Here is a 22559-nt window from a genome sequence, read left to right on the forward strand (position 1 = left end):
GCATGTCGCGGTCAAACTCGCCCAGCCACTCTGCGAATAAATCCCGTGTCATCCAGGACTTAGTATTGTGCCTGTAGCTCACGGGTACATGGTTCCGAAAGCAACGTGGCTTCTTGGATTTTCCGATTACAAACGGCATGCGCCGGTCGCTGCCATTCATATTAGTGCACAGAAGAACTGTAACGCGCACTTTACTGTGTTTACCGCCAGCGCATGACTCCCCTTTCATGGAGTGCGTCTTGTCTGGAAGCATCTGATAAAATAATGCAGTTTCATCTGCGTTATACACATCCTGCTCCGCGTAGCTTGCAATAATGGCTCAGTTTGTTGCAAGCCAATTGGCAACGTCGTGGTCACTTACTGAACGCGCCTCACCGACAATCGATTTAAAAACAATCCCATGCCGCACTTTGAACCGATGTAGCCATCCATTGCCTGGGCAGAAGTCGGGAAAATCTAGTAGGAATGCGAAGTCTTTGGCTTTGCCCAGCATCATTGGTCCACTTATCGGAATGTTGCGAGCCCGTGCGTCGACGAACCACTTCAGCAGGGCATCCTCTATGTCCGCATAGGTGGCCTTCCGCAGGCGCTTTCTGTCCGCTGTGTTGGCGGTCGGAGCTGGCGATCTTTTCCTTATTCTTCAGAATTGTCGAGATGGTTGATTTCGACATGTTTTACTTCTTCACCAGCTCGCAATTTTTAGCACTTTGAGACAGTTCCGTCAAAATTGCTCGCTTCGTTGCCATGTCCAGCGCTTTTCGTTTCGTGACCGCTGGATGCAGGCAATTCCCGTCCGCCATCCCGAATTATACGACTCAGGCCCGACAGACGAAGCGCGCACACCACACACACGAAAATGACAACAAAGCGCCGCAACTGACGGAGCACGTGCGCACGTGCAACTATCACGCGAGGCAAGCGAGGAAGTGCCTAAGGAATGGAACGGAACGGAACGGACACACAGCGGGGCATGGTATGCAGTGGGGAGACCAATGAGAGGCATCCCTGATAAAGCCCCTCTATCTGGAAAGTAGCAAACTCTCCTCCCTTTGGCTGCTTTCCTCCTCAATTCTCCTCTGATTTCACTCTCCCACCGGCGGGAGCACTGCGCACGGCACGCTGAACCTGCCTGCGCTCGAGGGGCGCCGCGGAAGGGTCAATGGTAGTGAATGGCGGGGGCTAGTTGTGCTGCCTTTTGAAGCGTTCTTTTAAATCTGGTTTACACAGGTAAATATATAATCGATTTGAAAATGTTATGTTTGGTTTTAGCGGCACATATTGCTCGCAACAACAAAGAAGGAAGGAGAAGACACGCTCAGAACGGCAAGAAATATTTGCACTCAGCATCGTGCTCGGGTACTCTGAAGCATCAAGAACGAAATATAAACTGAGCAGGCAGTTATGGTGTCATCTGTGTTAGGTGACAGATAGATGACCCTGAATGAAGGCCAATGCCCCCTTCAGAAATCTTCTGCATCTTTGCGCGTGAGCGGCAAACCGGCGAATTCTGACATTGATCGCTTCTGGCTAACCTATAAGCAAAAGCGTCGATTGTTGTATGCTTTCATTTTCAAATCGCATCTGTAAGAAAACGATGAAGCAATGTTCCTACGGCTGCTAATCAGAGGCAGTGTAGGTGCAAAAAGTGGCTTTTATTTCTTCGCAAAATCATTTGATCAGCAAAGTGACTCAGGCAAAATAGCGTCTTATTTAATTGGCACAATACTGGTTTGCTTTAAAGGTCGTAAGATGTGGCGCATACAAAATACACAGTTTCAAATACAGAAGAAATGTAGCGATTGGAATTGGAACCAAGTAGCATCTTTGATTTCACTGACACAGCACTGGTCGCTTTGAAAAGGGTCGTAAGACTGGCGCAGGCACATTAATTCAAAGCACACATTTCCAAATAAAAATAAATACACTGTTAGACAATTGGAAGATGCTGAGAACCCTTAACGAAATGAAAAGATATGAAAACGAAGCGCAAGCAAATAATTTTCGTACATTTTTCACACACGCTGCAATCCAATTTTAATTTCGATGATAATAAGCTTTAGATATGCACGAGAGTATTTCAAAAGATGCAAGCAGTTACCAGAAATTTTGAAGTATTTACAGATTCATTCAGGCGACAGGCAAAATAATAATTGTATAGATTTTCAAACCACAACTTTCACAAATGTTTCAAATTAATAAAACATGAAATTACGAATGCATACTGCCACCGAATCTGAGCTGCAGCGACCCGCATGCTTACGCTTTTGCTACCGCATTTACTGCTAGTCACTGGAGATATTTTGGAGGGTTCATATCGGACAAGGATCTGGATCCGTACTTTTGCGAAAACACTCACAATCTCTTTTACAACATCATGGCAGGCTGGGAAGCAAGATACCAATGAAATGCTATCCTTTATCCGGGCCTGCAGTTGTGCAGTGCTGATTGAATTTTTGAGGAGAGCCTCTTTGTTACTGCGGAAAAAGTTCTCAGCAATTTTTACAGTTTCGATGACTGCTGGTGATGGGTTCGTCATTGACATGTGAGACTGTGAAAAGTTCTTCAACTCGGTTAACCTTGCCGGTGCCTTGTTGGTAATCAGCGAAGCGCGGCAGTCGTTCTGTTCTACGTTCTGTTTCTATTCTACTTGAACACTGAAACGCGCAGCAAACTGCACGCGCGCAAGCCACAGGTACGGCACGACGAGGCAGTTTAATGGCGGCAGTGAGAAAATAAAAAACAAGCAAAACAAGATTTTGCGTGCGCTGATGACATATGGTGACGTGTTGGCCACGTGAGGGGGCCCGGCAGCCAACCACAAATCAGAAAAACCGCCCTCACTCTCTCTTTGGAGAGGGGTGCGTAGAGGAGCGAGGAGGAAAGCGCCGGGAGAGGGAAACGGCGGCAAAGATCTTACAATTTCGCTACTTTCCAAGATAGAGGGGCTTTAATCCCTGAGCGTCAGTACTGCCACCTGTTGGCTCCTACCGTAGTTGCTTTATGGCCTCCGAGATTACCTCCGCAAATCTCGGAGGCCACGAACCGTCACCGCCGTACTGAATGCAGCGGCGCGCGCGCGCCGCTGCGCATTCAGTCTGCCCGTGCAAACAGTACAACCGCTAGCGTATGGAGAGGCCTGCCTCCTGGCGCCCCGCGATGCCACAAACTGCTGCATGCATGCCATCTGAGCTGGAGCCAGTGTGCTCTGCTGAGTGAGCTTTTAATGTTGGAGTCATTGTAGTCTTTAACCATGGTTTTTCATTGATCCCCCAGTGTTTTTAACATTTATCATAACCTCCTCACAACTCAAACTCCACTGAACTTAATGTTGCAAAGACCACACCGTTACGTTGATAGCTATAGGTTTAGCGATCTGGTTGGGCACTCAATGCCTTTCATTCCTAACCTTTTCATTTGCTGCATGTTGAAGATTAAAATAAGCGCAGGGTGAAAACAATTAAAATGAGCGGAAACGTGTGAGCAGCTGTGTCTGGCATTTGTGGACACAGATGAAGATCTTTCTCAACTTTGTTCGTCTCTCCATTGCTGTGTTTTTTCATCTTTCATCATTTCTGTTTATCATCGCCAACAAATCCTGGAAAGTGCCGGTAGTTCTTTTAAGAAGGTATTGCCGTGTGGAGGGGATAGTTTTAGGACGGCTGGTAGGTGCTAACAGCTGGGTGCTACAGTGGCGCCGGTCTCAGATGTGCATTGGTGTCTTAAGTGACAAAAAAATGTTTAGCTTCGTTACGATACCAGAAATTGCGTCCAGATGAAAAGTCTGGAAAGCCCATTTGGAGATGCAGCTTGAAAAGTGCCTTGAAAATGGTATTCATTTTCGTATGGGATGTTCATTGCTAACATCTTGCGTTTATTTTTGTTTACCGGGCAGGGTGTCAAGCACCTCCATGACCACAACCTGGTTCATCTGGACATTAAGCCAGAGAACATCTTCATCTCCAAGGACGGGTACTGCAAACTGGGGGACTTTGGCCTTGTCTTCGACCTCAAGCTGGTAAATCATTCGCTATATCTTTTTGTTTCTTTTCATGTCCTGTACATGGACTGCTTAAAACTCTCATGTTGTGGTGGCTTAGGATAAAGTATGATGCTCATTTGCATATCTGCCAACTTTTTCCGAATTTTCAGCAAAATGTTTGAATTTGGACTTGTCTCGCGATTTTGCAAATTTTGCCGAAAACACAACGGACTTTAACAAAAAGGAAAATTTTGTAATAGCCACATTGTTTATGCTAGTATATTATCAACAATATTTCAATGCTGTAATTCTTCTGTCACTCTTGCGAGCTGTGAATAATATCTGAAACTTGATAACTGCTTCAGCAAACATCTCGCAAACCTGTCGCAGGCTTGTCACCATGGCCAGTTGCTGCCTGCATCTTGGCACGACGCATTGATGTAACAGGTGGTGCTAGGCTGCTTTGTTTACTGAGCACGGCAGCTTTCGACAGCCATCGGTGCATTTGTTTTTTGTTGTCCATGTTTTCTTCCTACAGAATAACTGGCAGGAAATGACAAAGGCCGCAAACAATAATTCAGGCGTGGCAAAAAAAAGTTACCTTGCTGTGTAAGTGCTAGACGCTTCTATTCAAAAATCTTGTGCTGTTTCACTGCTTGCTTGTGTGAGAAAAACTTCTTTGTTGGTATATTAGGATTTGTATTGTTCAAATAGTGAAAGTGCTGTGTTGTTCGAATCGAATAGCAAAAGCTGTTAAAAAGTATTTAAAGCTTCGAATATATCGTATACACGCGTGTAGGGGCTGCACTTCTTTTTCCAGATCCAAGGGCCAAGTTTCGAGGTGCGGCATATATACACGGCATGCGGAAAAAAATTTAGAGGAAAAACAGACCAATCAGTGAATGTGCAGCTTTTATTTACCATTCAATCGTCACTCGCGGAATCTTCTGACTCCGAATTGGCACTGTGCTCTGGGGCACGTTCACCCCCATGAGTCGTCTTCTTTCGTCCTGTCTAAACGAGGGCAAACTCCACTTCAGTTTAAAGTCTGACGTGCAGCTACCAATATGCTTGCCCATTGTGCTAGAATGGCACTGCTCGACGACAATTCTTGAAAAATAGCAGAGAGCACATGAATGGCAACTACAGCGTGTGACCATGCCAGCCACGGCACCACTACTCACATACCTTCGACAGCCGCAAAACAAAGCAGGGGTGGCCGGGGCTGGCGATACTGACGCAAATATGGATTGTGGAAGCTCGCGGTAGATGGAGAATACGATAATGATGATGGCCCGCGACTTCAGGCACCATCCATAGGCGGCATCTGGAAGCTCCTGTGCACATGCATTTTGAAGGTTATTCCCGCGAGGGTCGTGGAAAGTTTGGGTGCGGCCTTTACACAGATTTTTTTTCTTTAATATTTGCTTTGGGAAATAAAGGGTGCGGCCCATACACGGGTGTGGCCCTTACACGCGTTTATACGGTATCCACACACCCCTACAATTTCAATTATTTTTGTTGTTGTTGTTTTGTCTGTACAGGATGACTCTTGGGATCCACTTGACGGCGACCCATGCTACCTTGCTCCGGAGCTGATGGAAGGCCAGTTCACTCAAGCTGCTGACATCTTCAGGTATCTCACTGGAGCCATGAGAAAGGCCATTTTGTCTCGCATTTTCTGCTACACCGCTGCATGCTGTGCTTGATCAGAAGGCAGAGGAGTTGTTGAAGGATAAAAGCAAGCATGCACAAATCCTTGCAGGAACGCTCCCTGCGACACAAAGTACTGTATATACTTGGTAATGAGGCAGCCTTCTTCTTGCACCAGACAAGGCACTGCAGACATTTCTGGCAACGGCATGCAGCACCTTGTCTCTGCCACGTTTCGCTGTGTACATCACCCTCACTCCCTCCCCACCGCAAGAGCTGGTAATGTCAAAAGATAAGCACGTTATGATGTATCGCTGCACAGCATCTTGGCGCACTGTCAAGGAATGCATTGTGGACTGCGATAGCGACAGTACAAAACTGAGGGATGTTGAGGCATCACACAAACTTGAAGAGAAGGACGGCTGAATAATAGCTTTTGCACTAAATGCAATGCCCTTCCATTGATTTGAAATGTCCCTTTTGGGGTACGAGCAAAAACACTCTGCTTCTTTGGAAATGCCTGGTCGCGTTTGGAGGTAATGGACCGGCAAGCCATCGATGTGTGTAAGATAGATGTCCGCACTGCTCAGCTGCACCTCTTGTGCCTCTCCACTCTTCCCCTCAGCATATTTTTGGGCAATGCACTGTTCCGTACAAGCGCACTGCAGTGTGCAGGAACCTAACAACATGGGTAAAGGCCCACAATCAGCTTTGTGACGTGCTCCACCACTCGACTCGCAGGCTGATGTGAATAGTTGCAGAGGTGTCCGGTGAGTGCTTGAAATTTGCCTATAAAGTACAAATGCGGCGTGATCATGCATTGCAGCGTTGGCAGCATCGATCGACCGTGATTATCTGTGCTGCTCGCTGTTGTCTTCTCAAAGCAATAACATGCCAGGAATTCTGAGTCAAAAAACTAAGGCGGTCACTTGGCAGACGTTTTGGCATGTGGTTCTCGGCATCCGCATCATAAGATGGTTCATGAAAAGCTTTGGGCAGAATGGAATCCACACCATGAGTGAATGATGCGATATCTGCCGCATTCACAAGCAAGTCAAGGTTAGCATGCTGTAGGTGACATCGAGTTCCTTGCTATTACCTAGAGGGAAAGCTGTGCCGCCATATATGGGAGTTTGCATGGAGCTTCCAGACGACCAGTTCAGCCATCATGGGCACCCAAAGCATCATGGGGCGGAGAGCTACCGAGTGCAGAACTACAACTTTTGGCCAAAAGTAATGCAAAAATAAATGCTGTTCTACAAAAAATTGTCCTAGCATTCAATATTGTGACTATAAATTGTAAAAAGTGAGCGAAACAGCATTTTAGTGTAAAATTTGTCCAAAAGCTACGACTCTTTCTCGTATTGGCTAAGTATTGAGCAGCGCAGAAACCAATATTTTGCACCTATTAGGCTCGCTTTAAAAAGAAAATATAGTTTCGAAAATATATGTGGTTGCTCAGTTACTTTCGAAAATATTTTAGTGGCATTTCGGAAAACAGAAACATACTATTGACGTCGTCTGCTTTTGCGCTTTCGCTACTACAGTCGAACCCGGATATATCGAACTCGAAGGGGATCGCGAAATAGTTCGATATATCGATAATACGATATACAAAAATCGGCTTGTGACGGCACTTACAATGTGAAAAAACTATACCGTATTTGTCGCGTAATCAACCGACTCGCATAATGAACCCACCCTCTACTTTTGCACCCGGGAATTTGAAAAAAAAAAAAAAAATTCAAAAAGCGTTAAGGCCAGCTCGCTCACGTGCAAGCGACTGAGCGATCTCAGCGGCAGCGACAGAGCGAAAATTTTCAAGCTTGTTGGAACTGCGTCCCTCTCGCCGCTCTAGCCACCGTGGCAGCTCAAAACAAGGTTTCTGTGTCGCCGCGGCGGCAGAAATCGCGAGAATTTTCGCTTGCATGTCGATGGCGCGCGTCAGTCCGTTTCGGTCGTCTCATCCACAGCTCATTGGCAGCGTGCCATGATGCTGCGCAGCGATAACGTCAGGGCGCTTTTATCTTTTGATAGCTCCTGCGGTGGCGGGGAGCGAACTTGGCAGAGTGCCCGTGATGGCTTGATTGCACAAGCCTGGTTCGATTTATGACGCCGCGCTTGGGGCGGGCGTCATGATCGCAGCAGCTGACCGCGTGCTTTTGCTGATTCATACATGCAAGGATAAACGATAAAAAAAAATAATAATAATAAAATAAACATCCCCGCAAAAAAAATTAAAAAAAAAAATAAAATCTTGCCGCGTCTTAACGCCCGCAGCCGCCATATCTTACGCTACGCCGTGCATATAGCACGACGATAAGAAAGAATGACTCTTGCAAAAAAAAAAAAGAGAGAGAGAGCTGTCGCTTCTTAACATCCGCTGACCACGTCAGCCACCGCGCCACCGCACGCAGAGGGTTCGCAACACACGCTGGAAAAAGCGTTCCACGTCTGTCTGAAAAGGGGCTGAGCGCATGCGTTGCGCGTGCTGAAGGGGAGAGATAGCTCGGCAAAAGAATGGGCACACCCACGCACATGGCTTGCAAACGTCATGTGTTGGCGTGCGGGAGACGACAACTGCAGATGCGCGCGCCTTTGGGGAATGGGCGCGGCGCTGCCCAAACCAGCCGTCGCCGAACTGTCCCCTCTCATTCCTTCCGCGCGTGGCTTGAAAACGTCACGCGGCAAACGGCTAAGGGTGATGCGATCATCTTTGGGGAAGGCACACTTTCCAGTGCGTGGTGCGGAGTTCGATATATCGAATTACCGGTAAAATTGAGTTCGATATATGACGCGGCTTTCCTATACTTTTACATGGGATTTTCAAGGGGATATTTCGTGAGTTCGATATAACCAAAATTCGATATATCCGGGTTCGATATAACCGGGTTCGACTGTATGATTTTTTGCACTCTACGATTGCGCTTCGAGGTGATGGTGATTATGAAGAGGAGACACCGGCCCATGATTCCTAGTGCGCCCATGGTAGCTGAAGTGTAGTGCCCCAGCTTTCCCTCTAGGTAAGAGTAAGAAACGCTATGGCAGGTGCAGTCTGTTTCTGCAAGGCACCAACCTTCGCCTGCAAAGTGGCGGGCGTGCGCTTGACATGTGCTGCCACCTGTGGCTTGCCCCTGTCACCAGCATGAACTTTGCAAGCACGCCGCACTAGAAGCTGGTGGTTTGTTTTCAGCCAGCGAGTCCGGGCGGAGAAGGCGAGCGTGCGGGTTCAAAGTGACTGCGTGAAAAGAGTGGATTGGTGGCGTTTGGACAAATGAGCACAAGTTGGGCCACAGTTGATGCGTGCCGCCCCTCGCAGCCTGGGCATCACGGTGCTGGAGCTAGCTTGTGACCTGGAGCTTCCCGGTAGGGGCAGGAACTGGCACGAGCTGCGGTCGGGAACCCTGCCAGACTACGTTGCAAGGCGTGAGTACCATGGGGCCTCGTACTTCGCTGGTTTATGCACTCGGTATCGGCTGCGCATGAATGCATTACCGCTAGAATAGGCGTGATATTGAGGTGCTGCCTTACGTGTGTTATTACTGTACAGTAAATACCGTATTTACTTGCTTAGTATATCCCGCCCCTGCATTTAACTAGCACCCCTAACTTTGAACTCCACGGAAAAAAAACTCGCGTATAACTCGCACATTTATCTGAAAAAGAAATTACTATACTATCGATGTGGATTTTGCTATGCCTTTTGTAGGCTTCTTATTGACGTTTTGAACGCATTTTTTATTTTTTTTTTTTCAAATTTTGGTGTGGGTTATACACAAGTAAACACTGTAAGCCAAATACGATAACTATAACCACATGCCACAAATGTTGATAGGAAAGCGTGGAAATGGTAATAAATGCCTGTTGCGTTACCGTTTTAGCTGTACTAGCCATATGGTTATGCTAAAGCTCTCTATTTGCAGTGCTGAATACATTCCTTGCTTGCACCTCTGGCAGCATATGGTGACATGTCTGTTTTGTTGTGTGCCAAAAGCAGTATTACCATATTTGAAAAAAAAAAAAATGGATGTTTTACCACGGGTGACCTGTTTCAGAATGCAGTTTGCAATATATTTGGAACCAAGCGTCGAATACGGTGCATAGTATTTGTCACAAACCTTCGTGGTACTCACAGCGTGCTCATTCGCGAGGCTGGCTTGTTGAGCTTGAAGCAAAAGCAGACTTCTAACTACCTTGGCTCACCAAGGGAGAGCAGGCTGCATGCACTAGCTAGAAACTAGCATTGCTATTGTGAGAGGAGAACGCTGCATGGGCTACTAGAATGGAGAGTGGCAGGATGATCATCTTTGGAAGCAGCAGAAAGGGTGATGAAAGTGAGAATTCCACCATGCGGGCAGAAATGTTTTGAGTAGCTATACTTTGTTTCATACATCAAGTGCAACACTACCAAAGCTACAGCGTTTGTTTGCGCTCTCCGCATCCGCGATAAAAAAGTGCCTGCTCTTGACGAGAGAAAATAATAGTTGCTTTGTCTGCAAGCTTAATACATTTTACATTTGCCATCAACTTCATAAAAAGCACCTTTTTTTTAGGGAGAAAAGTTCGGATTCGGCTAATTTGTATGTTTTTTTTATGTCGTTTTTGTTCGTGCCGCGTTTTGCTGCCCCGCAACCTTGCCAGCTGTGCCACCAGATGGCGCTGGCTGTGCCCTCCGCGCTGCGCATCCCTTTTTGAGAAAATGGTTTTTTGGTGCGCATTTTTTTTATAAGATCCGCTCTGTGAAGATGTCTAAGCATGCGAAGCATGTTATTGCAAACGTGTATGCTCGGAATAGAGCCCGTTTCGGCAGGAACCACTCGCCTACAGAACGAGCGCGTAGTGATACGCCTCGTGTTTTTTTTCTTGCGGACTACTTGCGTAGCTTTCGCTGCGTTGCACCTGATGTATGAAACGGAGTATAGTGTGGCGAGACTTGAGTTATGACGGCTTGATATAGAGCTCACTGTAGAATAAATTTTCATTGATCACTCGATGGAGAATACGGTGGCAACCCAGTGACTAATAGAAAGAGGTGGTAATCTGAATTTTGTTCTGAAAGGTGGAGTGCTGATGTGAACATTTTCGAATGCGGTTTTTTGAACCCTCGAGGGAGCCTTGGTGCTCAGCTTGAATTGTGCGCTTACAATTGCAGGACTCTCTCCAGAGCTGCGAAAAGTGATTGAGCGGATGATGCACCCAGATCCCAAGCGGCGCATCACAGTGAACCACCTACTGGAGTTGCCCGAAATCCAGAGTGTGCTCTGGTGGAGGAGGCCTTACGTGATGTCGAGGAGGGCGGTGAGGAACTGGTCCCTTCGTCTCTTGCCTCTTTTGCTCAAATGGCTGTATATGTGGCTGCGTTTATAGGCACAGATCTCATGAGTCCTTGCTGTCCAATCTGAGCCCTACGTTCCACCCTCTCCCTCCTATCTCGTCCTTCCCTCCACTTCCTGCCTTAACCACCTCTTCAGTTTTCCTCCTTCATATTCTCATTGTTGTATCGTCGGTGTCACTGCTGCAGAACCAGTGCATACCGTGGTTGTAGAAAGCACAACGCTCGCACACGTATCAGCAACTCGTGCTACAAGGTGACGTTCATCATGTCGGCGGCTAGCAGGTAATGTGCTTCGTGAAATGGACTTTGCACGCTCAAGGCAAATAGTTGCGACGCAGTTTACAGTGGCCTATGGCTCCCACGTGCATCTACATCTTGCCGAGCTCCTCCCATGTTTGCTGAACCCTCCACTCCTCAGAGGACTACTGACACTCTCAGTTAGCACTGTAACTGCTCCTTTTCTTTCTCTGCTGTCCTTTGGTGCTTCTAGTTAATTTCCCAGTTCATTTAAAGGCAATTCATACGGTGTTCGGGCATTTGGTCATTGTAGAACAGGGAAAGAATGCCATACCCCACACGGAGAGGTAAGTTGATTCAGTAAACTAGTTGGCATTCTAAAAGCTGCTCTGGCTCCAGGCTGCGTAAGTGTAGATCTTTGTCTCAGTGGTGTCTACTGCAAGTCAATGTTAGGCATATAGAGAGTGGGCTTTCCTTTTTTTTTGTGCCATGTTCACATATTAGTAGTTACCCTGGAGAAAGAATGTGTTTCTGCTCTTCCCTGAATAACCCGCAGCATTGTTCAGGTTTCACAAAAGGCCGTCGTCTTCTCGTAGAAGGTCCCCATGTCGTGTCTTAGAACCTCCCTCTCTTTGCAAATCTGTTAAAGAGCTCTAGCCTTGGCCTCATTTAGTGTCCAGCGATGCGGATGCACTCAAAACATGCGTTGCATCTCGGTTGTCAAGCGTGTGACAGATGGGCAGGTGACTCAGTGACTCCTTCCTCTTCCTAGATTTGCCACAATTGCTCAGATTTGGATATACTTCACGTATATCATTGCCAAAGGAGCACTGATACTATTTTTGAACTTTTATTTGTATTAAAATATCTTTTTAACCTTTTAACTTTTTCACCTGGTGTACAGGTGCCCGCGAAAATCTTCTCAACGCTGAAAACGTAAAAAATATAAATTTCCTCTCTGGCTAGGAGAGCAGCCAGACTTTTCAGGGGTGTGCTGTGTGTATCACTTTCAGGGTAACGCAAACTACAACGCCTTCAGTTTGTATTTGCATGCTTAGACTGCGAAGTAACAGAGCTGTTTTAGAAATGCAGTATCCTTTTTCCAAAAACATTTTGTGGGCGTGGGGACACACAGTGTCAGCTTCAGCTACATTTACTTGGAAGGGTTGACAAAAATTATTGCATTTCTTAATTTGTAGGTAATATCTTTTCATCCATTCTTTTAACTTGGAGTGAGCATTTCCATGTCATTTGTTGGTTTTACGAAAGCTGCCTTGAGCTCGTTTAGGTCCAGCCGGAAGGTAGTTGCAACATAGAGTTCAAAGAATGCCTGTTGAATGAATGTGTGGTTCTTTGCTACTGAAAAGAAAAAGGAATGCGGTACTAATAGTTGTACTACATGGTGCCTAATTTGCAGCGATGTTAATAGGTGTACTGTTGCCCCTTCCCTCTAGGTGGCCTGGGTGGAAGACCTGTACCTTCAGGGCCTGTTCTGGCTGCGGGTGTTCTTGCTGGCGGTCTGCAGGCTTCCCGTGTCAGGATTAAAGGCTCTTAGGGCCTTACTGCAGCAGCCCCAAGCAGCTGAGCAGCAGCCTCTTGTGGACTCTGAATGCTTCTCGGACGGTGTGTGGCCACTTCAAGTTTTACTATGTGTATGTGCACGCATGTGTTGCACAATACATGATAACCAAGCATAACTGAGCTTTCGCTTATATATCCGGGCTTAGCCGAGCTTAGCCGCAGCCATTTTGATGGTGATGAAACACAAGGCACCCAGGTGCTGTGTGCGTCCAGTGGATGTTGAGGAACCCCAGGTGGTTGAGATTACCCGAGCACTATGTTACGGCATTCCTCCTAGTCCATGTCAATTCCAGGCATTAAACTATACCATACCATTATCCTTGAGCTGTGTGTTGTTTGGGATTTAAGCGGGGAACTCTGCTGAATGCATGAACGTTTTGAAACCATTGCTTCTTGTGTGCTAGTGAAATGAAAGCAGAGGTAGTGTAGGCTGATGCAGATTGCCCTAGCCTATAGCTCTGACATAGTTGTCTCTAAAAGTAAATGTTTTTCTAGGGCCGTTTTAAAAAAAAATCGAGAGTGGGAGGGTTTTGTACAAATACCTGGTCGGTGGCTAACGAGTCTGGTTGCATTCGGTTGAAGCAACCAACCTTCCCTTGAGCCTTGCCTTCAGTGGCCGCCAAACCTCAGGGCTAGCAGTGAGCAATGGTTCTCCAGCCACCGCGCCAATGGATGAGGCATTGTACTGAGCAGTTATCTTAATGCTGTTAATGCCGTGCACATGCATTGCCTGATATTATTGCCTTTAGCCATCTATTGTGGTTATCGCCACCTGCGTTCTCGCTGCCACATGTTAACTTTCACTGCGTTGTGCCATGTGCGTCAACTCTCACCCTGTCACTGTCATGAAATTGAAAACTGTACGGTCGCAGCGCTTAACATTCGCCTCGTTTTTAGTGTACTAGCTATGAGAGGGAAGTGGCCCAGTTTCATTGTTGTTCAGCATCTGATTTGACTCTCTCATCGTAAAGTCTTGGTACACAGAACTTATGGTGCTACCAGCTGCTTGTTACTGTGGATTGCCCGAGGCAGATTTTTGGAATAAAATTTTGACGTTTGTCGCTGAAAATGTGAGCGTAAGTGAAAGTGGTACAAAAATCCAGAGTTACATGTTCGTGAAGCATGTGGAAAGCAGCAGCAGCAAGAAGAGAACCTTGACATATTTGAGCTCCCGATATGCAGAGATAAGACAACAGTGCCAAGAGGGAAAAGTATGGCGTTGGCTTAAAATCATGCCGTATACAATAGACAGGCGAATCGTGGTGGTACCGCTTGGACGTGTAAACCCTTTCAAGAGCCATCGGTCATCTCATTTCAAAACAAGCATTTTCCAGCATGATATAGTATATATACGAGCTGCCAGAACCCAAATTCGTTTGTTTTTGAAGAGAAGAATACACCAACACTTAGTCTTTTTTTTTTTTTTTTTGTTAATTGATGTACAGCAGTTTTTACAAGCAGTCTTGGGAAATCGACACCCTGCAGAATTGGTAGCAATTTTCTTTTTATTGTAAATTCACTTGCGCAGAAAAATTATACAGTGAACTATAATAGGCAGTGTAGCGGGCGGCCATCTTTTTGTGTCCCCAGAAATGTTGCCTTTTCAGTCCCGAAAGTGCTGTCGCAGCGCTTCCAGAACCCTCGCGGATTACGATGTAGTTTGAGCGTTCACAATTTTGCGCCCAAAACACTTCCAGATGGCTGCACAACCAGAAAGAAATATTTCGCTGTTTTATGCACTCTTGACACGCGCCACTATGCAAGTTACGCATTCTGTTTGCAGACAAACTCAAAATGCTGGACAGCAACACATTTAAAAGCGGGCAGCAGCTGTCCGACCGCTTCGCTCGCTGTCTGTAGAGACAGACGCCCCATGGGAAGTCACTCCCATTCACTAAACCGTTTATTCTAGTTCACTGGTGGTAAAATCTGTTTACAAGAGAATGGTGGGAAGGAGACGCTACCACGCTCGTTGTTGGGCGAAATATTGTCTGCTGCGTTGGCTAGTTGGCCTAGAGAGGCACCCTGCTCGCTATATGGACGACACCGCACTCTCCTGGAACAAAGCAGTTGATGCTAGGTTGTGCCACTGTGGAGAACCTTGCGAGTCTGGAATAACGGGTGAACTATGGCCACCATGTCAGATCTAACATGGCGGTGATACTTTTTAATGTTAGCTTCTCTTCTCTTGGGTTCTAGTTGTTTGAATACGAAGGACAAACCACCTCTGTTTTACCAGTACTGCCATATTGAGTGAGATTGAGCGAGCAACTTATACTGGCATCTTTTACTGTAATATTTTTACCATAGCATCCTTTACCATAGTATCTTTTATTGTAGTATATTTTATTGTTGTCGCCTGGCAATTTTCATTCTGATGAGCCTGTTGCTGTTGTTGGAGTGGTTTATTTTGATGGCCATAGGTACACTGAAATGGCAGTGACGTGGTGCGGCCCGTCTGCCAAGTGGACTCTTTCAGAAGGGAGCTCTGTGTCGATTTGGCTTCTGAATCCATCTTCGGTATACCATGAAGCTGAGCTTTCCATCTCATGCCTTTGCAGATGAAGTCTTCAGTGATTCCATCTTGAGCCAGGGGCCCAGCTCAGGGTCTCAAGGAAGTCCAAAAGGGAACATGTGGAATGGGTCTACCCTCAGTTTGTTCGACAGTGACTACTCGCCCAAAAGGTTGGCTTCATTTTCTTCATCTGTAGTTTCTTAGTTTCTTCTGTGGCATGATGTGCTTTCTGGAGCTTAATGGCAAAGTTGCAATAGTAATGTTGCACTTTGCTGTTATGCCCTAGAGGAAAAATTCTGCAGAGGATAGGTTGAAGAGCTTCATTTGAACCCCCCTCCTCCGTCACAAACTTTGATGGAGAACGGCAGTTTACGTTAGGAGGCAATGAAGCATTGGAAATTGAGAGGGAACGTATCTGAGTAGGGAAGGTGTAACACAAGAGCGAATTGAGTAGTATAAGAATGGACTGAAGTGCTTTTTTTGGCAGCCGCTGCCAGGTAGCACATGACCCATGACCATCTTGTAGGAGGGAGTGTATATCAGGTATCCCAGGTAAATGTATAATCAAGCTTTTAAAAAAGGGGGTTCTGTATTAGCGTCGTCATACCACCTGAAGGTTGTTAAGGATCGCATGGCATAGGTTGCAGTATTAATCCTAGAGCATTAGGGTTTTCCATTGCACCAGAACCTCACCGCCATAAGGCGGTGACGAGGTGGTGATAACATCACGGAGTTCGGGTGACCATCATCATCAGCCTGATTATAACTACTGCAGGGTGAAGGCTTCTCCCATATTCCTCCAATTAGCTCAATTCTGTGCTGGCTGCATCCACTTGACCCCTGCGAACTTCTTAATAATCCACCCACCTAACTTTCTGACGCCCCCTGCTACGCTTTCCTTCCCTTGGAATCCAGCTTGTTACCCTAAGCTGCCATCAGTTATCCTCTCTTCGCACTACACGTCCTGCCCATGCCCATTTCTTCATGATTTCAATTCAGTTTATTTACCAGTAAATCTGGAAGGCTTTTAAGGCTAATAAAAGCTGCTCTGGGCAGCTTGACGTCACCATTGAAACCATCACTTGTCATTAAACAGATAACAAAGCCGTGGACAAAGCAATACAGGCATGGTATAGTTAAACCTCTATGTAATGAACCTCCATGTAGAGAATTTCTTGGCATTATGAAGTTTTTCAATTACCCAACGCCGCCCCCATTGAAGTGCGTGCATTTGAAAACTCGTAACGAATATGTTGCGGCGGTTGACCTTGATGTAACGAGCATCGCTTCCAGTAGCACATATGCTGGCAGCAGTCCTTTTGGCGGGCATGAAACCAGTCGGCGACTGGAAGAACTGCAGGATATCCCAGGTCTTGATCATCGTTGAAATCATAGAGCGCGATTGTCGATGCTTTTTTGTGAGGTTTCCAGTCTTTAAACACTGCCAGGAATTCCGATAAATCTGCTGTTTCATCTCGAGATCTAGTGCACAGTCATCTTGGTCAGTGCCATTTGCCATGGACGTGCAATCGAGCGACGGCGATGACGATACTTCCCCACTGGCTGCACCCTTTACATGACGAAAGGCAGCAATTGTGATGATGATAGCACTCATTTTCCATCTGCACAAAATACTCCTCGCGGATTCCTCCACGCCGGTTCATTTTCCAGCACTTATGTCATCTTTTCACATCATTCTCTTGGCATTTTATTTTTCATGAAACAGCCAGACAAATTTAAATTTTTGTGGTAAACATCTTCCGGGCGGTCAGAAAGGTATTGTTGTATCCCATATGCCGCCGATAAACGATCGTTATTATATGGTTTATTTTCATACAGAGGTAACAGGAAAACTGATATATCCCAAGAATTTGATCATTATAAGTGATATATTATTATATCCAGTATCATTATAAGTGGACTACCTTTTGAGCCGAGGCATTCTTGGCTTTGTTTTTATGGGAGACAGTCTAGCTTGGGTGTTTTTTTTTTGTTGTTGTTTTTTTTTTTCTTTTATGGCAATAATTGATCATTTCTTTCCCCTTGGCAACAGGTCAACACCGAAATCACAAAGGCGCCGGCCTGGCGAGCAGTTGCACAGTACTCCAACACTTCTCTTCACGTCGGGGAAACTCCAGCCAAGGTTTGCAAGCATGCTTTGAACATCGAACTTGACAGTGCATTCATTTCCTTCTACAGTGTACAGGCTGGTGTGCGTGTGTGTGCGGGGGAGAGGGTAACATTTTCAAGTCTTATTGAGTATGACAAGATTACTCACAAAAAATAAAGCAGGAAATTCTCATCCTCCCAGATGCCTAATTCTGCAGTTTCTGCTAAGACCTTGTAGAGTGAAATCTGGTCAGCTTAGATTTTTCTGGTTAGCTTCGCCATAATGCTTCAGCACGTGGACTGCAGCAGGGCTTTTTTGTGCGACTACAGTAGAATCTCGATGATACGATTACAGCTGGTACGAATTTCGGGATGATAGGAATTTTAAGAATGCTTTGAACAGACTACATTGTATAGAATATGTTAAGATTCGGGGTGATACGAAGAATTTCTGAACCCGCCACGGTTGATACAAACGTGCAAACCAGTCGCGCATGCGAGCGGGCCAGCGCGGCTGGCCTCAAGAGGGTAACATAACCGAAGCGGCCGCCGCTAACTCCTCTCACCCCCCCTTCCCCACCCCCCCGCCGCGAATGATATGAACGAACGTTGTACAAACGCACAAAGCCACCGAGCAGCTCAGCGCTAAAGCTCACAGGGGGAGAGGGTACCCACCGCGGCCACTGCCTCTCCTCTCCAACCCCCCTCACCCCACTAGCCACCCTACCCCCACCTCCCTTTCGTAGCAAACCGACGAGCACTAGACAAGGACGGCCAAGGCGAGGCACGTGCCCAGTCGTGTACATCACTCATTTGCTGGCAGCTCATTGGTCTATCGAAAAGTTGTCTCGCCGGCTGTTTCCAGGAGGCCTGTGACACTGGCTGCCCCTGCAGTAGTTCACCTTCGTAGTTCTCCGTTCGCCGCTTCTTTCTGTCGTTCGCTGTGACGTGAAGTGTCCGAACGTTAGAAAGACTCAAGCGTTCGCTGCTGCCAAAATGTCGCGGAAGCGTAAAGCCCTTTCTTTTAAGGAAAAGCTTGAAGTGCTGAAGAGGGTTGACGAAAACCCTAAGAAGAAGAGTGTCGACTCAGCAAAAGAGCTAGGGTTGGCACCGTTGACGCTCTGCACCATTGTTGGGCAGCGAGATGCCATCTTGAAAAATGTGCAGCAATTCTGTGCAAACATGAAGCAGGTTAAAACAGCGGCCCATGTCAAGCTGGAAGAGGTTCTGCTGACTTGGTTCCGCGAAGTCACAGCGGCCAGTGTCAACATGGACGGCAAGGTGCTACGTGAAAAAGCCGACACCGTCGCGCTTTCGCTTGGAGTTGAAAATTTCCAAGTGTCTGGGGGATGGCTGCACCAGTTTAAGGAGCGGCACGGACTTGTCTACCAGGTCGTCTCAGGTGAAGGCAAGAAAGTGGACCAGTCAGCTGTAGATGAGTGGCTGAACACGCTGCCGGCGCTGATTTCAGAGTACGTGCCACGTGACATATTTAATGCCGATGAGGCGGGCTTCTTTTTCAACCTTCAACCGGAAAGAAGTTTGTGCGTAAAAGGCCAGGCATGCCAGGGCGGCCAGAAAAGCAAGGAGAGAGTTACAGTACTCTTTTGCTGCAACTCTGATGGATCCAAGAAACTCCAGCTTACCGTCATCGGTAAGTCGAAGAAACCGAGGTGTTTCCGATCGGCGGAGCGTTTGCCTGTCTTTTAGAAAGGTAACCGAAAGGCGTGGGTAACTGGAGATTTTTTCCGCGAGTTCTTGACAAGCCTTGATCGGAAAATGCCGTCAAGAAGCCGGAAAATTTTGCTTTTCGTGGACCAGTGCTCTGCCCACCCAAAGGAAATGACATTCAATAATGTGAAAGTCAGCCAATACCAGCCACTACCAGTGAAACACTACCAGCCATCTTCAGCCACTAGACGCTGGGATGATTAGAAATGTGAAACATCATTTCAAAGGACTTCTAGTGAGGCGTCTGCTGGCGAAAATTGACCGTAAAGAAGCAAACTTGCGGATCAGTCTCTTAGATGCTTTGCACTTTCTAGCCATGTCGTGGGATAGTGTAACTTCAGACACAATCTCGAACTGTTTTAGAAAGTGCGGATTTGCCATCGGACTTGATGCGGCTTCGGCAGGAGATTGTCAAGAGTCAGATGAATACCTCACGATTGATGGCTGGGACAATCTGGAAACTGAAGCTTCGTCTCGGGACTTTTCGTTACCGCGGACGACAATGTCGCGACCTGTGGGCTGAAGTCTATTGAAGACTTCGTCAACGAAGCAAATGATTGCGAAAATGAGCCTGACAGCGATGGCGACGCTCAGCCGCTGTCAACGGCAGATACTCTTCACGCTTTGAACGTTCTGCGCCGCACCGTAAGTGCCGGCAGCTTGAGCGACGAAACCGCAGCACGGTTTCATGCCTTTCAGGCGGAGCTTGTCCGCGACATCAACAGCAAAAAAGTGCAGACAAGCATTACGGACTTTTTCGGCCGCAAGTAGTTCGCCAAAATAAAGTTTGGTTCATTTTCAATTCATTCCCATGTGGAAGTTGACTTGTTTTGGATCATACGAATTCGGGATGATACAAATACTCTGCGTGCTCCCTTGGAATTCGTATCATCGAGATTCTACTGTCGCACTTGGAATAGGTTAGCGGTGGCTTTAAGGTTTTGACGCACTTCAGGATTCCTGACAGTGTGCAAAGAGCAAATCACTTGACGAAACCGGGAAAAACCGTCATTCTTTTTTTTTTTTAATCTCAAATGCTGACAACCAATGTTAATTAGAGGAAATTACTCTGATGCATACAATTTTCGGCAGTTTTCTCGGTCCCAGTCCAGAATTCGAAAAATTTTTTCTGGTCCCTTGAGGGCGAGGGCTGTATAACAAAGTTTTACTCTATCGCCGCGTAGCGATTGATGGCTGGCCTCAGGGTCTCGGTTATACTGCACACTTTAGGCTGCAGCACGGCGGAAGCACGGGTGAGATGAGAAATGTTCACAAGCGCAAAAACTTGTGCTGCTTTTGCCCCATTCCTGTCACAAGAGCTTGTTAATGAACAAATTAACACATTTTAAGCATTTTAATTTCCCCCTGTTACAGTAAAAACGAAGGAGAATGAGCACTCACCACAAGTGCAGCAGAAAGCTGTCACAAAATGCAGAGGCATACATCCTAGAAATGCTCTCCTGGATTCATTTCGCAAGCTTGGCTTGATATGGCCCTGTAAACAACTTTGCACACTTCAACACATCATTATGCTGCCCACATTTCTCCATGTTCTATGCTGGAGTTCAGGGGTACATTAGACACGTGCAAAATATACACATGCCTCAAGAGGGATGTCATTACTTGGTCTACAGTTTGTGCCACAGCTCTTCGGGTGCTCTTTTCTAATGCGAGCTTCAACACAAGTCCTCAACACAAGCGTCTGGCAGAAGTGCAGCTACATATTGGCTGTGCTCAGTGAAAATGTTTTGCTGCGGCATCTCTAAGGCTGTGGGAAGAATGAAATTTTCGAAAATGAATAGATTAAATTGGTGAAATGTCTTCGTTAATCAAATAAGGTATCAGTTCAGGTTAAATAAAAAAGTTACTTTTTCCAAAATAGTGGATAATCTAGACAGACTCCGCAACACGCAGAAAGTGTGCTGGACACACCTAGAGATGTTAAATTTTTTGATTAAACAGTGTTAACAATGTGCAACCTGTGATGTTGTCATGCAGAATGAGTAAAAAGATGAAATTCAAAATAACACTTGATTGACAGCCAGAGATAACATGATCCCTGACGGTTGGGCAGTAGTACAATAGTGAAAGTACTGCAGGGAGCACGATTAGTGGAACCTTGTTTGTGATGACATGCCTCAAACATGCAAATTATGAATCGCTAAAGGCCCCTCGCCCCATCTCCGCATCCCCATTTGCTGAAAGGAATGCTGAAAATTGAATTCGAAAATAGACTTCTGAGGATGCTTGAAAAGCCCATGGGGAACATTCAGTTTAAGTATGCAGCAAGTACAATGTGCACATTAGCGAGGGAAATGCACGTCGGCGTCACAACCGCGAGGCTGCTCGGTTGGCGCATTGGAAGCGGAGCTGATAACCCGAAACTGTGTGGCCAGGCTGGTGTTAATTTGCCCAGATGTTACGCTTTTGTCATTGTCAAATTTACGAAAGTCTGCGCATTATTTAGTCGTTATGAAATATTCGGAAATTTCTTAATGTTGTCTATATTTCAGCTGTATTATAAATTTAAAATACAGTCGAACCCGGATATATCGAACTCGAAGGGGATCGCGAAATAGTTCGATATATCGATAATTCGGTATACAAAAATCGGCTTGTGACGGCACTTACGATGCCAAAAAACGATACCGCATGTGTCTCGTAATCAATCCACTCGCATAATGAACCCACCCTCCACTTTTTCACCCGAGAATTTGAAAAAAAAAAAAATGCGTTAAGACCAGCTCGCTCACATGCAAGCGATTGAGTGATCTCGGCGACGAGTGGCAGCGACAGAGCGAAAAATTTCCGCCGCAGCAGCTCAAAACAAGGTTTCTGTGTCGCCGCAGCAGAAATCGCCAGCGAAAATCCCTTCCATGTCGCACTCTGTTTCGGTGGTCTCATCCACAGCTCATTTCTTGGCAGTGTGCCAAGATGCTGGGCAGCGATAACGTCAGGGGGCGTTTATCTTTTTATAGCTCCTCCGGTGGCGGGGAGCCAACTTGGCAGAGTGCCCATGATGGCTTGATTGCACGAGCCTGGTTCCATTTATCACGCCGCGCTTGGGCGCTTGGGCGCTTGGGCGCTTGGGGAGGGCGTCATGATCGCAGCAGCAGACAGACCGCGTGCTTCCGTTGATTCATACATGCAAAGATACAACGATAAGAATGGATGACTCATGCAAAAATAAAAGAAGAAAAACAGAGAGAGCTACGCTTCTTAACGTCCGCAGGCGCCGTAGCCATGCCAGCCGCCGCGCCCAGAGGGTTGGCAACACACGCTGGAGAAAGCGTCCGACCTCTGCTGAAAGCTGGCTTGGCGCATGCGTAGCGCGTGCTGAAGGAGAGAGATAGCTCCGCAAAAGAATGGGCACACCCACGCACATGGCTTGCAAACGTCATGTGTTGGCGCGCTGGAAA

At 46.6% G+C, this 22559-nt stretch overlaps 1 protein-coding gene across 1 annotated transcript in view; it reads left to right on the top strand.

The window, feature by feature from the left end:
- Positions 1–22559, top strand: part of Myt1 (protein kinase, membrane associated tyrosine/threonine 1) — a 36828-nt gene that overhangs the window by 11822 nt on the left and 2447 nt on the right. Inside the window, exons 5-11 of the mRNA XM_084577629.1 lie at positions 3893–4015; positions 5524–5615; positions 8952–9058; positions 10785–10930; positions 12659–12827; positions 15347–15470; positions 17354–17443. Of these exons, the coding sequence (XP_084433755.1) occupies positions 3893–4015; positions 5524–5615; positions 8952–9058; positions 10785–10930; positions 12659–12827; positions 15347–15470; positions 17354–17443 (851 nt within the window). The remainder of the gene's footprint in view (positions 1–3892; positions 4016–5523; positions 5616–8951; positions 9059–10784; positions 10931–12658; positions 12828–15346; positions 15471–17353; positions 17444–22559) is intronic.

This window comes from Amblyomma maculatum, chromosome 8, assembly GCF_055883805.1.
Source record: "Amblyomma maculatum isolate TAMU_Amacu chromosome 8, ASM5588380v1, whole genome shotgun sequence".
Taxonomy (NCBI): domain Eukaryota; kingdom Metazoa; phylum Arthropoda; class Arachnida; order Ixodida; family Ixodidae; genus Amblyomma; species Amblyomma maculatum.